The following is a 15,948-nucleotide window of genomic DNA, read 5'->3' as shown; positions in this document are numbered from 1 at the left end:
TCACTGGAGAAGAGGCGAGAGGGAGTGGGGTGCGGGGAGGGAGACTAATCGGAGCTGATGGAGGCGGCGGCGTTGGACGGCGGCGGAGTGGGGCGATGGCGTGGTGGCGCTGGGTTTCCGGGTGAAGGCGTCCTCTCGTGAGTCGCCGTCGCAGAAGGCCGGGAACCTGCTGGAGGCCGACCTGCGCTCCCACTGGTCCACCGCCACCAACACCAAGGAATGGATCCTCCTTGAGCTCCAGGTCGCCCTTCGCTGCGTCATCTTCTTCCTCCCCTCCCAATCCGATGGATTGGGAATCGAATTGAGGAGTTCCTCGCTCACTTACCAAGGATTACAATTTACAAGGGCGAGCTGCTTGCAGGAGCCGTGCCTTCTCTCCCATGTCCGCATCTACAACAAGTCGGTCCTCGAATGGGAGCTCACCGCCGGACTGCGCTACAAGCCAGAAGCCTTCGTCAAGGTGCGCTCGCGCTGCGAGGCCCCCAAGCGCGACGTGGCCTACCCCGCCAACCACACCCCGTGCCGCTACCTCCGCATCTCCTGCCTGCGCGGCAATCCCATCGCCATCTTCTTCATCCAGCTCTATGGCATCCCCGTGCCTGGCCTCGAACCTGAGCTCCAGCCCGTGCTCAGCTACTTGCTCCCACAAATCACATCCGCCAAACAACCCCCGTCTCACAACATGCACCTCCAGGTTATTCTCGTACTACTCTGTTTCCTTTTACCCCTTTGGCTCTGGGTTCACCATTTCATGAGTTCCTGATGCATTCCTGCCCCCATTCACTCTAGTTGCTCAAAGACATTGCCAGCAGGCTGACTCCACTTCTGCCCCAGATTGAGGTGACGTCACTCTTCCATGCTCCTAGTTGAATTGCCACTTCTCGATGAATGGTGTGCATTGCCGTTTTAACAGGCTCCTGTACATTTAGTGCAGGCTGACCTTAATAACATTGCAGACTCCCCAGAGAGCAGCGTGCGTTTCTTGGCTCTGCTTGCTGGTCCATTTTATCCGATCCTCCACCTTGTAAACGAAAGGTGTTTGATTTGTGGTACATGATGTGTTGCCTGACATCATATATTGCACTTGTGTTATTGTGCATATGTGTTTGCGCTTTCCTTCCTGTATGTGGGCAATGGTATCTGAAATGTCATAAATTTACAGGGATCCTACCAAATCTTTGTTAAGTTCTGCTGATTCAGATGCCCTGAGAACTAGTCTGGCAGCTACCCCAACCATTTCTTCAAACTTTGAGGCATGTGACTTTTTTTCCCTTTTCCTCATGTGTGTCTGTTTCCTTTGTTTTTGCAATGTGCTACAGTATTGTGGAAGGTGAAGGTTACTGCATTGCAGGCTTTGCAGCCATGTATGCTATAAGCTTGATTACATAGATCTGCACTTGCAACCTTAGTCATACATAATTTCCTGGTAAATAATCCTTTATATTCAGTCCTTTTATTTTCTTTTGTGCTGAACGGTCTTTAGGTAACAACTAACAGCAGTGCTGATTGACAGCATACAAGCCGAGCTCCTTTGTTAGTTTAAAAATACTGCATTGCCTTGATTAATTGGTGACTGTTAAAAGTTCTAATGTGGGATGCAAATATATTCTAGTAGGCATCTTGAAGAGCTCAAATCAAATTGCATAGTTTAATTTTGCTACCATGGAATGGCTGTTGAAGATCTGTCACTGCACATAAGTTAGCTTGATTTTACCGAGGATCTTCATGTAGCCTGTTATCATTACATGGAAAAAAAATCAGTTGGACTGTGAGGTAGGTATTGACATGCCAAGAATACTATCTTCTTGTTACTTCATTAATTTCTTGCAAGCATTCATGGCCAATGGGTGGTATATCTTTTGTCTGACTGTCCTGTTCAAGGTCGCATTTTCAGAACAGCCTTAGTTTTCACAACCGGGCCCCCTTTTTTTTAGAAAAAGGAATCGTCACACAACTGGGTCACACTAGTAAATGAATGGTTTAAGCATGTAACTTGTCTCCTGGTGGTTCCCAAAAGTGTGAAATCTAAGAGGGACTCAAATGACTGGCTGTAATTGTTTATTGTCCTATAAGGGATTACTGTCAACCTATCAACTAACATGCGGGTTTTTGTGGTACTGCTGCATCCATTGTTCCATGACAAGCATCAATTTTCTTGTACCAATCTTTTCGATGTAAGATTGACATCATAGAAAATATAATGCTCTAAAAAATCAGCGTGATATTTGAATAGCATGAATAGTGAAGAAATGACTGTTTGTTTTTTGTTTTCTGTTCTATGAGTAGAACTACTTCAAACCCTTTCTTTATTTTACAAAAACATCATCATACAATTGTCGGTCCTTCTATTTTATACTACTAAAGTGCCCCTTTGCTCCGCAAAAGGAAACGCCACCTAAGCCAATTACAGAAGTTGAGGGTGCTGGCAATTAATAAATCAAACACATATATTTAGGGTTCTGTTATTCTCTTGTGGAACATAGAGGCACTCCTTTGAATTTCCCACCTGATCTACTGTTCTAAACTCTGCATTCCTTCCAGGCACAACCTAGGAGATCACGGAGTCCATCATCTGTTCAGCCTGCTTCATATTTACTGGCATTTCGATCTGAAACGGCTATGCTCCTCTTAAGGAAAGCACATAAAGACAAAACTCTTGGAGTTGTTTGCCTAAGAGTATGATCGTTAACACTATATTTTTTCATTTTCATTATATGCTCTTTCCATATGGAAAATTTCCCCTTTAATTGTTTCTTTTAACTTAGGCGTCAAAAGTATTGCAAAAACTCTTAGAGCCTGAGCCATTTTCAGACAAATCAATTTCCAATGGTGTCGTGTTGTCGAGCCATGTCTGTGATGAAATTCCTAAAAGTGATGCTTCCAGTCTAGTACTTTCTACAGACTACTCTAGTATGTTTGGAGAAGAATTTAGCTTGTCAGAAAATCAGTTTGATGGTTCATTCCTGAATATTTTGGATATCGCTGCTGTCGAAGAAGGCATTCTTCATGTACTATATGCTGCTGCTTCACAGGTTAATTATCTCTTTGTTCCATCATCATATCTTTCACCATATATCTGCCATTATATTAGAAAAATACTAATGTTTTTCTTGATTTGTAATTATAGCCTCAGTTATGTCGCAAGCTTGCTAAAGTTACTTCAGACATTTGGTCTGTCTTACCACTTGTCCAAGCTCTACTCCCAGGTAATGACTGGGCTTTACTGCTCTTCATGGAAGCATATGGAAATTTTAATGAGTTGGAATGTTTGCTATGGGTAATCCACAATTCCACACCTTCATGGATGCGCAATCACATGTCACTTGCTCTAATCACACTTACATTTTGGGCATGGACAGACATGATGTCCTAGCACACTTTTGACCATCTATTCTTTTGGGTTACGACAGTATGAAATTATTTTCTGTGACAACTTTTAAATATACTAACTTCATTCGACCAACTTAAACAACTAAGGTAAGTTCAGAGTTAAATATTTTACTGCATAGATTCCATAACTTGACCTATTTTAGCTGGTGGGATTATCTTGTGCTAAGTGAAGGAAGGCCTATGTGCCTATGCCAATTATCATGGCTCTTGTGTCTTTAGGCCAACGGCCTTGCTCTGTGAGTTTGACTGACTAAAAATGTTGCGGTTGACTTAGGCATTTTCTGAAATTTTATCGCATGACCTCTTAGTTGCTGAGCCATAAAGATAATTACTCCCTCCATTCTCTTTCGATAGTCCTATTTGGGTTGACATCTTGGGAATAGTATGGATGCCTCTTCGATTCTTGTGCAGAGTAAGTTCTCTAGAAAAAAGATTGGTGCATGTATATGATAATATCGAAAACGAGGAGTCATAATTAATGAGATGATAAGCGAGGTACTTCTTGGTTATTGTACCAAGATGAAATAGGACTATAAAAAGAGAATGGAGGGAGTATAATAATGAAGTGAACCCCTTTTTTGAAACAAGGCCTACCTGCAATTGTACGAGCAGTACATGCATGCATTTGCTGAGGGCAACGTATGCTATGCAAACCACCTTCATATGGAAACTCCAATCTGGACCACCGGATCAAGATCCAACGGGCATGAGGAGGAGGAGGCGGGGGGGGGGGGGGGTAATTTTACAATTAACCGCCCGCCCTAGGATTAGGTAATCACACTTTTACAAATCCCCCCTCCCACTCCCCCTACGCCCCCCTTGGATCTTGATCCGGTGGTCCAGATTGGAGTTTCCATAGTTTGCATACGAAGGTGGTTTGCATAGCATACGTTGCCTTTGCTGAGTCCCATAAATGATACTATGCTGTTGCTCTTGTGTTTGAAGCACTTCGTCCTCCACTCTGTCCTGGTCCTACTGAACAGATTGATGATTCTCTTATCCAATGGAATCATACAAACGTTCAGAAAGCTCTGTCCCAGGTACCTCATTGGCTTTGATTGATATAATTTGTTATACCATTCCTCAAGATAACTGTGGCTGCAGATTGTTACAATGTCAGTCTCGTCATCAGTTTTTCATCCTCTTCTCAGAGCTTGCGCCGGTTATCTTTCATCCTACCTTTCATCACATGTTTGTATATCTCCCTGCTAATCTTTTCTCTTCAATCTTGAGAAAATTATTTATGCTTTTGCCACATGTTGTTATACACGCTGCTGGAAAAAAATCTTTTTCAACTTTCTTTTTTTTACTTATTAGGCAAAAACAGCTTGTGTTTTGCTCGACTTGTGTCGGGGGCCATTGGTACCATGGATACCCATGATAACAGCAAAGGTCTATATTGCAACTTTGTTTCTTAAGATTTTCTGTTATTCATTCCTTTTTGTGGCTTTAGTATTTAACTCTTCATATACTCTTGAAACAGGTAGATCTTGCAGTTGAACTTCTGGAGGGCCTCCTGGGTATCATCCAGGTGCGTGCACACTGGAAACTTATTAATGCTGGGAAATTTGAAGTTAGCTTTTGATCCATGTAATCTCGGGCATTTGTATCCTACCACACTCCGATGTCTTGGACTTTGCTGCTATACCTAATGAAGTTGTGCTTTAATTTTTATATCTTTCCGATGTTAGTGCACTTGAAGGGATGCACCTGTATTTGAGATGAAGCACTTTATTCACAACTGAGCAAAATTGATTCAGTTGTGATAGTACTTCACCACAACTGCAATGTCAATGATGCATTTTATTAAACTACTCAGGACCTTTTAAGATGATTGACACTCCATATTTATATTGTGAACCAATGACTTTGTTCTTTGTCATGTTGATTAGGAAGCAGGCCAATATCTTGCTCGTTCTCGTGCAGCGCTGAAGTATGTTGTATTGGCAATATCTGGCCATATGGATGATGTGCTCACAGAATATAAAGTAAAATTATGTTTCCCTTCTTGAAAGTGGTTCTTTGTAGTGACCTCTGCACTGCTTCCCTAACTTTCCTACTTTCAGGAAGTCATGCATAAGTTACTTTTCATTCTGGAGATGCTAGATCCTTTTATCAATCCTTCTACAAGTGCCATGAAAGATACAGTAATGTTTGGTGGTATCTCTGCTATATATTTGGAGGAGCAGTCAAGTGCATCCGATATTGCCTTAAATATTATCCGTACAGCAGTAAAGAGGGCTGATGTTCTTCCTTCTTTGGAACTTGAATGGCGACGAGGAGCAGTTGCCCCAAGGTTGGTAAAGCAAAATGTATTTAAAGATTTGACATAAGCCTGATGCTGCAATAACCCAATCGTCATGATTGATGCAAGCCAACATACACACAAATTAATGTTGTCCTTTGTAAATTTGTCCACCACTTACACAAAAAGTTTATGGTGGTCCCTTTTACTTTCAGAACAGAAAGATTACCCTCTGAACTTGCAGGCATGATTCAATTTAGGTCACTGGCTCAGTTGACAGGAAACATAAGCAATGCCTCAGCAACGAAACGGTCAACTTAATGCTTACATATATTACCAACTCAGGTTATAGCCCCAGCTGAATCATGTCCAAATGTTCAGGGATCAATTTTCCCTGTCAAATGTTGAGGGACCAATTTCTTTCTTGAAAACATAGGACAACTGTGTATATTGACACTAAGATAAAAAAAATGTTTCGATCACAATTTACAACCCATCCACACACCCCTCTGTTGAGGGGCCAATATGAGGCATAAGTGGAAGTTGAGGTACCAATTTGTCATAAACCTGTGTCTTTTTACATTTAGATTGGTCAGGTGAAAATTGCAGGAGTAGATTTGTCACAAAAAAAATAATTACATAATGTTAATATTCGTATAGTTTTCTGCAGTTACCTTGGTAAAAAATGATTGTACCTTTCATCTTGGTGTCCTCGAAAAAAGAATGAAAAGATTCTTGACTGGAAGGAGTAAAGTTATTATTACTCAGGAGTGGGAACCTTTCATGTGTTTGCAAGCAGCTGTCTTATCGAGATTTGATGTGTGATTTACACATCCAATTGATGTTTTTTTATTCCTGAGTCATCTATTTGCTATCCTAGTTTCTAAAGTTTATTCTGGTCCGCACCATTGGATTAGGTTGCTTTATAATGTAGACTGGCTAGGCTTGGTATCCCTGTAATTGTGGGAAATTGAGATGAGGAGAAATATTATGACTGTATGTTTTATCCCATTAGCAATCAGGTTCATATACTAGAGAGTTATGGGCATCATTGTCCAATCCAGTTAGGTAGGCCCAATGGATGAAAGTGTATATGATCCATATATGGCACTTAACAGTGACGGATTTAGTTTCCATTTCAAGACTTTGATGCAAATTTCGGAACCATGTGACGTTTCAAGACGTACGGCATACATATACTGCACTAATAGTGACAAATTTAGTTTATATTTCTCTCTAGCACTATCATGCATGCTTTTGTAACTTATAACATGCCTGACTTTTGTTTGCAGTGTAGTTCTCTCTATCTTGGATCCACATATGCCACTTCCTCCTAACATAGACTTCTGCAAAAGTTCAGTGCATGAGATTAATAATGCATCTTTGTCTGTTTTGGATAATCCTGCACCACAGCCGTGCAACGCTGAAAATATTGATGGGCGAGATGCATCTGAAACAACTGTTCGGGCTGAAAGTTTTGAACAGTGCAAATTTTTGTTTGCTCCTGAAGAATTAAATCAATCTGATTTGACAGGTCTTTGTACCTTGAAAGGAAAAGGCCGTGATGTAATAACTCAAACAAGTTTGAACCAGGACAGCCCTGAAAGCAGAAAAAGTAATGAGAAGCTATCGTCTGATCCTTTCCTGCTAGATAATATTGTTGCAGCTGATTATTTTGATGCTAAGGCTGATTATTTACAGCTGGAGAACTATGAGGACTGTGAGTTACAAGCTCAAGAATTTCATCGCTTAGCACTGAACTTATGCACGCAACAAGAACCAACATTTGAAGGGCACAATGCTGGAATTGATGCTTTGCTGTTAGCTGCAGAATGTTATGTTAATCCATTCTTTCTCTTGGATTTCCAGTCTAATTTAGAGCGTCTGAACAAGATTGAACGTATCCATTCAGAGTTGATGCTAGGGAATGCCTTGTTTGTGTCCAAAAAATTGCACTTGAAAGATTTAGATCAAAAAACAATATCTAATTTGGAGAACAAGCGGGATAGATCTGTCATAGATTTACTTTTGCAAGCTGCAACACTTGACAGTGAATACCAGGAAAAGGTACCTGAGGGGGAGCCTTATCCAAATATTGCCGAAGCTGGCAAGCGATCTGTAGAGATCTCAACAGAAGCTCTTCAGTTTGCTGATGCTGTAACTTTGGTCAGAAAGAACCAGGCTATGCTCTGCCACTTTATTATGAAGCAATTGCAAAGGAAAGGACACTTGTGTAGTGAAATTCTTCTCCAGAGCTTGTTGTTCTTGTTGCACTCAGCAACCGACCTATTTTGTCCACCAGAGAATGTAATTGATATAATTTTGAAGTCTGCTGAAAACCTCAACGAACAGCTCGCATGTGTTTACAGTTGTGTTAATGCAAGGAATAAGAAATTGGATATGGTAAAAGTACATGGTCTAAGAAGACGTTGGACCCTTCTCCAGAAGCTGGTTCTGTTCTGGCTTCATCTGGCAGTGATAATGTTAGAGAAATTGCCAGAACTAAAAGAGATGGTTTACGTTTTAGAAGCTTAGTCCCTCCATCAACATGGATACAGAAGATATCTGATTTCTCCAGGTTTTCTAGCCCGCTCCCTCGATTTCTTGGGTGGATGGCAGTGTCTCGTTATGCCAAAGAATATCTAAATGAGAGGCTGTTTCTTGCTTCTGATTTCTCACAGCTTACATCTTTGCTGTCAATTTACATGGATGAACTTTGTTTGATGGATGGAGTTGCAACTCAGAAGGTCAGACCTGCAAAAGGTGAACGAACTAATTGTAAGCATTTGTTCCTTAAGGAAAATACTCTGTCAGATCAGGGAAACATGGCCAAACAGTTTAGAATTTTACTGACAGAACTACATTTCTTCTTTCCAAGCATGAGCAAATTGTTTAATGCATTTGGAGAGGGCATCTTGGAAGCTGTTGGACTACAGTTAAAATGTCTACCCAACAGTGCAGTACCAGACGTTCTTTCTTGGTTTTCTGAGTTGTGCTTGTGGCCTTATCTTGAAGGCATTAAGGAACATCTTATAGTTGCAAACCGCGTTAGTTGTTTGAGAGGAAGCATTGCTGCTAATGTGAAAGCAGTTGTTTTCTACCTACTTGAGAGTATTATTACTGAGCACATGGAGGCCATTATTCCTGAAATGCCCAGGATAGTGCACATTCTTGTGTCGCTCTGTAGAGCTTCTTATACTGATGTGGCCTTCCTCAAGTCTGTGCTATGTCTAATGAAGTCACTCATAGCCTACTTCTTGCGGAAGGGAACTGATAATACAAAAGTAATGGGTCATGTAACAGAGGGCACCAATTTTGAGTTGCTTTGTTTCGAAGAATTGTTTGAACTTGTGCGCTGTGGTAAAGATTCAGAGGATGCATCTGTATATAATATTCAGGTACCCTTGCTTATCTTCATTCTGGGATCAATGTTTCCTAATTTCTCATTTGAAAGGAGGATTGAAATGCTTGGCTCCTTGTTAGTATGGGTTGATTGTATCAGTTCCGATCCCCCATCATTGTTATGCAGCTATCTTCAAAGCTTCCAGACACTTTTTGATGGTTGCGAAACTGTGCTAGTTCAAAATATTGAACTACTTGGTGTCAGCATCCGTTCTGCGACAGGTCAATCTATAGAATCTACTGATTCCTTAGGTGTTGAGGGCACCATGCAACTAGAGAAGAACGCACAAGATAGTGAAGAGCAAATAGTAATAAAACCCACAGCATATTGCGAGAATGATGGAAGTCATAAGGGTGCTTATTCTCTACGTCCGAGTAGCATCATAGAATTTTGTGGTGCCCTGGAGAAGTTTATTTCACACCTCACTCCATCTATTGAGGGTAGTTGGAAATGGCATCATCAGTTGGCCTCCAGTCTCTCTTTGTCGATTGCGAAGTGTTTGTTGTTTGCAAAATTTTTGAAGTCCATTGCTCAAGAAGACACAGTGTCTAGTGGCAGTGAGCAAGATGTTGCTGCAAAAATTACCTCTGAGTTTGCGCAGAATCATTGGCAAAGTGCTCTTGAAGGACTTGGAGAAATCATATTAGCAAATCAGAAAACACAGTGCTGGCAGGTGGCATCAGCTATGCTCGATTATATAATGAGTATACCAAACGTCCTTGCTTGGGGTAATGTTCTTAGTGTCACATGCTCTGCAGTCAAGGTCTTCTGCTCTCATGCACCTAGGATATCTTGGAGGCTTCAGACAGATAAGTGGTTATCATTATTGGTTTCTGGTGGAATTGAGGGCTTCAAGAACAGCGAGATGTGTTTGATTGATCTTTTCTGTACAATGTTGAGTCATTCTGAACCAGAGCAGCGCTCTATTGCAGTACAGAAACTTGGGAGGATTATTAAGTCAACAAATTCCACCGAAGCTGATTTGGAATCTCCTACCTATGACCACAATCTCCTCATATCTGGCTCAACAGTTACACCCATTTTGGTTACTCATTCGTGGGACATAGTAGCAGCATTGGCTTTCCATGACTCTTCTATGATATTAAGGAATCAAGTAGTGGCATTGCTTACTGAATATGTGCCCTTTGTTGATAGGAAGCATCTGCAGTCCTTTCTTGCATCCAGTAACAGTATCCTGAATGGTTTAGGACGACTTTCTGGTATAATTGAAGAGGGCTATTTTACACGAATGTCTTTGCTGTTGCTTTCTAGGGCATGTCTTTATTCTACTCCTGAAGATATTGCTTTGATACCTGAATGTGTGTGGCAGAAGTTGGAAAACATGCAAACATCGACTGGTAAATTTATCCAGATTTCTCAGCCAACATATGTAAATTCCAATGTATCACATGTATGTATGTAGTTCTGGTAATTCAAGCTGCCTTTTTTTGTCGTTTCTTACCAGGAGGTTTTGGTTATATGGAGAAAGATCTCTGCCGAGCTCTGTGCCAACTAAGAAGTGAATCAGATGCTAAAACCGTAGTGCCCCCTCCCCCCTTTGTTTTCGAAGTTACATGTTTACCAAATACTACTGTCTCCAAATTTCTTCCATTAGGTTGTCAAAGAAGTTCTCTCTGGATGTACCACCAGTCAGGCAGTCAGCCCTGATTTTAAGAGCATCCGTGAATCAATTCTCCAGGTCATAATGTTTTGGATATTCTTAGGTTTATTAGTCTTTTTGCATCTGTATTTCCGTATTTCTTTGGTCATAGTCAATTCTCCAGCTTCTGTTTCTACTTTATTTCTGTATCCTCGATTTCACTTCATTACTTGAATTACGTTCTCATTGTTGAATGTGCTTGCATATCACACTCATTTTAGATGTTGATGGTTTCAATTTCTGTAATAACTACACTGTTTTTTGGAAGTTTTTGTTTATCTTTCTTCAAAGAAAATGCTATCAAGCAAAAGCACTGGCATGCTTATATATTTGTTTAAATTGATATTATCTCTATGGTAGAAGTTGCTGAAATCATGGGGTGCTAATTTAATGCTTTAATTAGTACTGGTCTATCTAAACTTGCCAAACACATTTTGATAGGTGATGTCCTCTTTAAGTTCTGTTGAAGCATACTTTGAGTTCTTCTCAGCCAGATCTGCTCAAGAATATGAGGTGAGGAGAAGTACAACAGCCATTTTCTTTTCATCTTTTGCGGACTTGTTTTGAACATCGTATTCAGAGTTCTGACACTTGATTAAATAAAACACCAAGGAACTTGAAGAAGCTGAGATTGAGTTGGAGCTTATTGAAAAAGAGAAAACAGTTCATAGCTTTGTTGGGCATCCCCATGATACTGTGGTCCCTGATATGCCATCATGTAAGCTCAATTACTAAGGGGCTAGCATTGTCAATTCTATCTTTTGCTTTTACATGCATGTCTTATGTAGTTTCATTTGCAGACCCCAAGGATGATAACGATGTCAATAAACGGCTCCAGCAATTACGGGAGAATATACGATCTCTGTAAGCTTGGAGATTACAATCACCGTGTTCGGCAGGCTAGAGCTGGAGGCTGGAGCTGGAGTGGTGTGAGAGAAAAATACTGTTACGTGGCTGGTGGCTGGAGGCTGGAGCTGGAGGGATAGGAGAGGGGTTCACTGTAGCGCTGGAGGCAACAGCCTCCAGCCGAACACGGTGAATGATCCTTCAAATTTACTATTCTTCAATCTTGTCTTTAAGAACTTCTAGTAACAAGTTTGCAGCCAAAGTTTCTGATATTTTATATTAACTCCTATGCCAATCGAAGACACATTGTTTCCTCAGCAGTTTACTTTGAAGTCTAGCAGCATATCAAACTGTTTAATATTCATTTGGTTATGTTTTAATTGGACAGGGAAAGGTCCAGGCTCAGAGAGGAAATTACAGCACGCAGGCAAAAGAAGCTGCTTATAAGACATGCTCGTCAAAAGTACTTAGAAGAGACAAGCTCTAGGGAAATGGAGTTTATGCAAGATCTCGATAGGTTTGGACCTGTTGCTTTTTTGTTTGGCATGTTGATACTATAGAGATGTTTGTCCCTATTTCTTGGTTGTATCTTTGTAGGGAGAGAAGTCTCGAGATGGAACGTGAAGTAGAAAGACAGCGACAGCTAGATATTGAGCGTGCCAAGTCTAGGGAACTGCAATTCAATCTTGATTTGGAAAAGGAAAAACAAACTCAGGTACGAAGCAATTTATCCTTTCGAATGGACATAATCTGTTGGCATTGGAATATATGTTTGCAATCAGTTCTTCATGCTTCATCCATCATTAAAAGAAACATAGAGTGAGCTAGACTTGCTTTAGAGGTGCATCTGCTGTGAGAGCACCATCGAAATCACTGTTTAACTTTCACCATATGTGTATCACTGTTTTCCTTTCACCATGTACTACTGAATAACTCAAAGTATGCCACGCCGTTTGATGGTCATTTTACTAGTTTGCATGGGCTTTTATCTGTCTTCTTCCTGTACTGTATTGATCGTGTACGATTGTTTCTCAGAGAGAGCTTCAACGTGAACTGGAGCAAGTCGAGTTGGGGCGGTCGTCAAGGCGGGAGTTCTCTGCCAATCCAAACAGGTGCAGTGTGCCTCTGGTCGCCTCTATCTACCCATTGCATTTACCATTCGTGTGGTAGTCATTTTTTTTTTCCAGCACTGCGACTACCCCTGTGAGTTGCTCATCCTGCAGCCGGTCCAGGGAGCGGTACCGTGAAAGGGACGGCGGCAGAGCGCAGCAGGAGGCGGGGAGCCTGAGATCATGCAGCCGAGGCCACGAGGGAGGCTCCGCTCGGGCGCCCGCACCAGCCGGAGGCACCCCGGTCGTGCTCGCCGGGTCACGATCCTACTCCGGCGGCAACCTTCCAATACTGCAGCCTCGCGACCGTGCTGCCGCTGACGAGGACACCGCCTGGACCGAGGGAAGCAGGGACTCCGGCGACGCCAGCAGCATCGGCGACCCCGAGTTCGACGGCCTGAGGCCGCAAGGACCGCGAGGCGGCGGCAAGCCGTCGTCCAGGCAGGTCCTGGAGCGGAGGGAGCGCGATGGCACTGGGGCCGGCACGGGCAGGAGAGAAGGGAAATGGGAGAGGAAGCAGCATTCCTGACCAAGTAAACCTTAATCACGTTCGACCCTAAAAAAAGTTCTGTATAAATTTTCAGACATGGTACGCGCCATACGATTTATTGAATACTCTCCTGATCCCCAACAACGCGCAGATCACCAGACCGCACACCTCTATACAGTGTCGGACGCACAAGTACACAGCTCGATCAGCCATGACCACCGTCAGAGGTGCAGCTCCACCTGCCTGTCGAACACCCAGGAGAAGGGCACCCGTTGCGGCTGCGTATGCCGCCGCCGCGCGTCCATCCTGCGCACCCTCTCCGGCAGCCGGCAGACGTACTCCTGCGCGCGCCTACCCTCGCCGGTGAGCCCGTGGCCGAGCCCCGCTACGCCCCACCGCTCCACGAAGAACTCGACGAGGCCGGCGTAGTCAGCGGCGGTGTAGACGCTGAGCCCCTGCGCCACGGCGGCGTAGTGCCGGAACAGCTCCGGGTCCCGCCCGTCGAACATGCGGTGCGCCGGCATCAGGATCCGCTCCCGCATCATGTACCCGAGCGCGCGCACGGCGGCGTCCGGGGTCCGCCGGAACAGCTCCGCCACCACCCGCGTGTACGCCGCCTCGTGCCGCCTCTCGTCGCCCGCGATAGCGCCACAGACCCGCGCCAGGCTCGCGTCGCCCAGCGCCGCCGCGCGCCGCGCCGTGTTGCCGTGCGCGATCGCCGTGGCGCGCTCCTGGAACGCCGTGTAGATGAACCCCCGGTACGGGCACCCGCCGCCGGCCAGCCGCATCCCGGCGGCGATGAGGTGGTGGATCGTCTGCTCCACGCGCCGGACGTCCACGCGCCCGCACAGGTAGAGGTAGCGGTTGAGGAGGTCGCCGTGGCGGTTCTCCTCCGCCGTCCACCCGCGGGACCACCGCGCCCAGGCGTCGTCGTCGCCGGAGGGGGAGCCGTAGCCCACGAAGCTGTTGAGGGCGGCGTGGTACGTGGGGAGGGCCTCCTCCGTCACCATGTTGCCCACCAGGCACACGTAGTAGTCGTCGGGGATCTCGCGCGCCCGCGCCCGCAGCTCGTCCACCGCCTCGCGGAATCCCGGCGACGACGAGTCCGGCAGCAGGTCGTGCGGCTGCCACGACCGCTCCACCGGTTTCAGCAGCGGCAGCAGGTTCGACTCCGCCCACCCGTCCAGCGAGCGCAGCAACTCGGCCTTCTCCGGCGCCGTCATCGCCGCCGCCGTGATGATCATACGCCGGCGGAAGAAGGCGATTCGTCGCGGCGGCGGTGCCCGCATCTCGCGTGGCGACGGCGCGGTGATCCTGGTTCCATCTACGCAGCAAGCAGCTAGCCCCGGTATCATCACAGCCATCATCTTGTGATCAAGTGCACTGGCTGATCTGTCCGAGGAGCTTGTTAGCTTGGTAGCTAGGTAGGCAGGTGGAAAAACAGCTGAGGGGTGTACGTGCTTATATAGGACTTACAAGTGATCCATTGGCCAAACATACTACACTAGCATAGTACCCGTGCGTTGCTACGAATAATATAAATTTCACCTTGTTCTACATGAGACTGTCAATTTTAATATGCTTATGCGTGCTATGAACAAAGTTGCTATAAGTATCATATATATATATATCGGATAATTTTGTTACTCGCTTTAGAAATATTATTATAGATTATAGATAGATAGATAGATAGATAAATAAATAGATATAAAAAGACAGAGATAGCATATATGGCGTGCGTTGCAATGGGAATCATATTTACAAGGAAATATATTTATATCGGAGTAATGCATATCATTATTTTGTAGTACTACTTTGGAATCAGTGTCTTAAAAACACAACAAAATGTTGTAAAAAAAAAAGTTCAAACATCATTTCGTATGAGGCCCCTACTTCCATCATCTCGCAAACTGGCTCGCGCAATCTTAGCCGCCACAATCAATCGGACCTTCGCCTTCGAAATAAACCCCGTCGACGCCTGCGGCTCCCAAAACCCCAGCTCACTTCTTTTCCTCTCAATCGATCTAACATGAATTGAAGGACAAGAAGTAATGATAGCATAATGCATTGGCACCGTGCAACCATCGATCACGTAGCAGCTGTCACAGCTTGCATTTATTGCGCCTGTGGGCTAAAATCCACGAACTGACAATCCATTAGCACAACACATACATAATTAGGTTACAATATAGTGTTAGAGTTGAGATAAGAAGGCACAACACACATATTAACAAGCACGGTCGCACGGGATCACATATCAGGCCGGATTAGGGGGCGACGTTAGGGGCAAGGCAGACTCCGCTTCGGGCCATTGATCGACAGTTGAATCACACTCGGATTCAGATAAGCCATGGAGAAACGAACACAACAGGGAGAGGATCTCATCTGTCAATGACACAAGACGGACCAAAAGTCAAAGTACCGCAGAAACGGTCCGCTCTTTATAAGTAGGTAAAGATAAAGATTCGAAAATAGATTATATATACGCAATATATAATACAATGCATATACTCGCACGATGGCTCCACCATGGAGTATTTGGTACTCTAGATGTTATATTCTTCTATAAATTTGGTTAAAGTTCAACAAATTTGACTTGGGACAAAGCAAATGTGATATGTGATGCATTGCATTTTTATTGCGTATCGGTGTAGGCGGCTTGGAGGTGTCCACGTATTGCACTGGAGAAAATTGAAGGTGCAAGTTACTATATATGTAGACGTGTACGCACGAGCACTGCATGGTTGTAATACAAGTATGGGTCTCAATTAAATTTGATGCACATATATATTTATCTGACGAATC

At 44.0% G+C, this 15,948-nt stretch overlaps 1 protein-coding gene and 1 pseudogene across 1 annotated transcript; one reads left to right on the top strand and one right to left on the bottom strand.

Annotated features, from left to right (window-relative positions):
• The first annotated feature begins 58 nt into the window (after positions 1-58).
• LOC120651495 lies at positions 59-13,287 on the top strand (annotated as a pseudogene).
• LOC120651498 (acyl-[acyl-carrier-protein] desaturase 7, chloroplastic-like) lies at positions 13,194-14,692 on the bottom strand. Its single transcript, XM_039928986.1, has one exon. The coding sequence runs from the start codon at positions 14,508-14,510 to the stop codon at positions 13,365-13,367; it is 1,146 nt and encodes a 381-aa protein (XP_039784920.1). The 5' UTR covers positions 14,511-14,692; the 3' UTR covers positions 13,194-13,364.
• Between the last annotated feature and the right edge of the window lie 1,256 nt (positions 14,693-15,948).

Source organism: Panicum virgatum, chromosome 9K (genome assembly GCF_016808335.1).
Source record: "Panicum virgatum strain AP13 chromosome 9K, P.virgatum_v5, whole genome shotgun sequence".
In the NCBI taxonomy this organism is placed as follows: domain Eukaryota; kingdom Viridiplantae; phylum Streptophyta; class Magnoliopsida; order Poales; family Poaceae; genus Panicum; species Panicum virgatum.
This window is presented reverse-complemented; position numbering and strand designations above follow the sequence as displayed.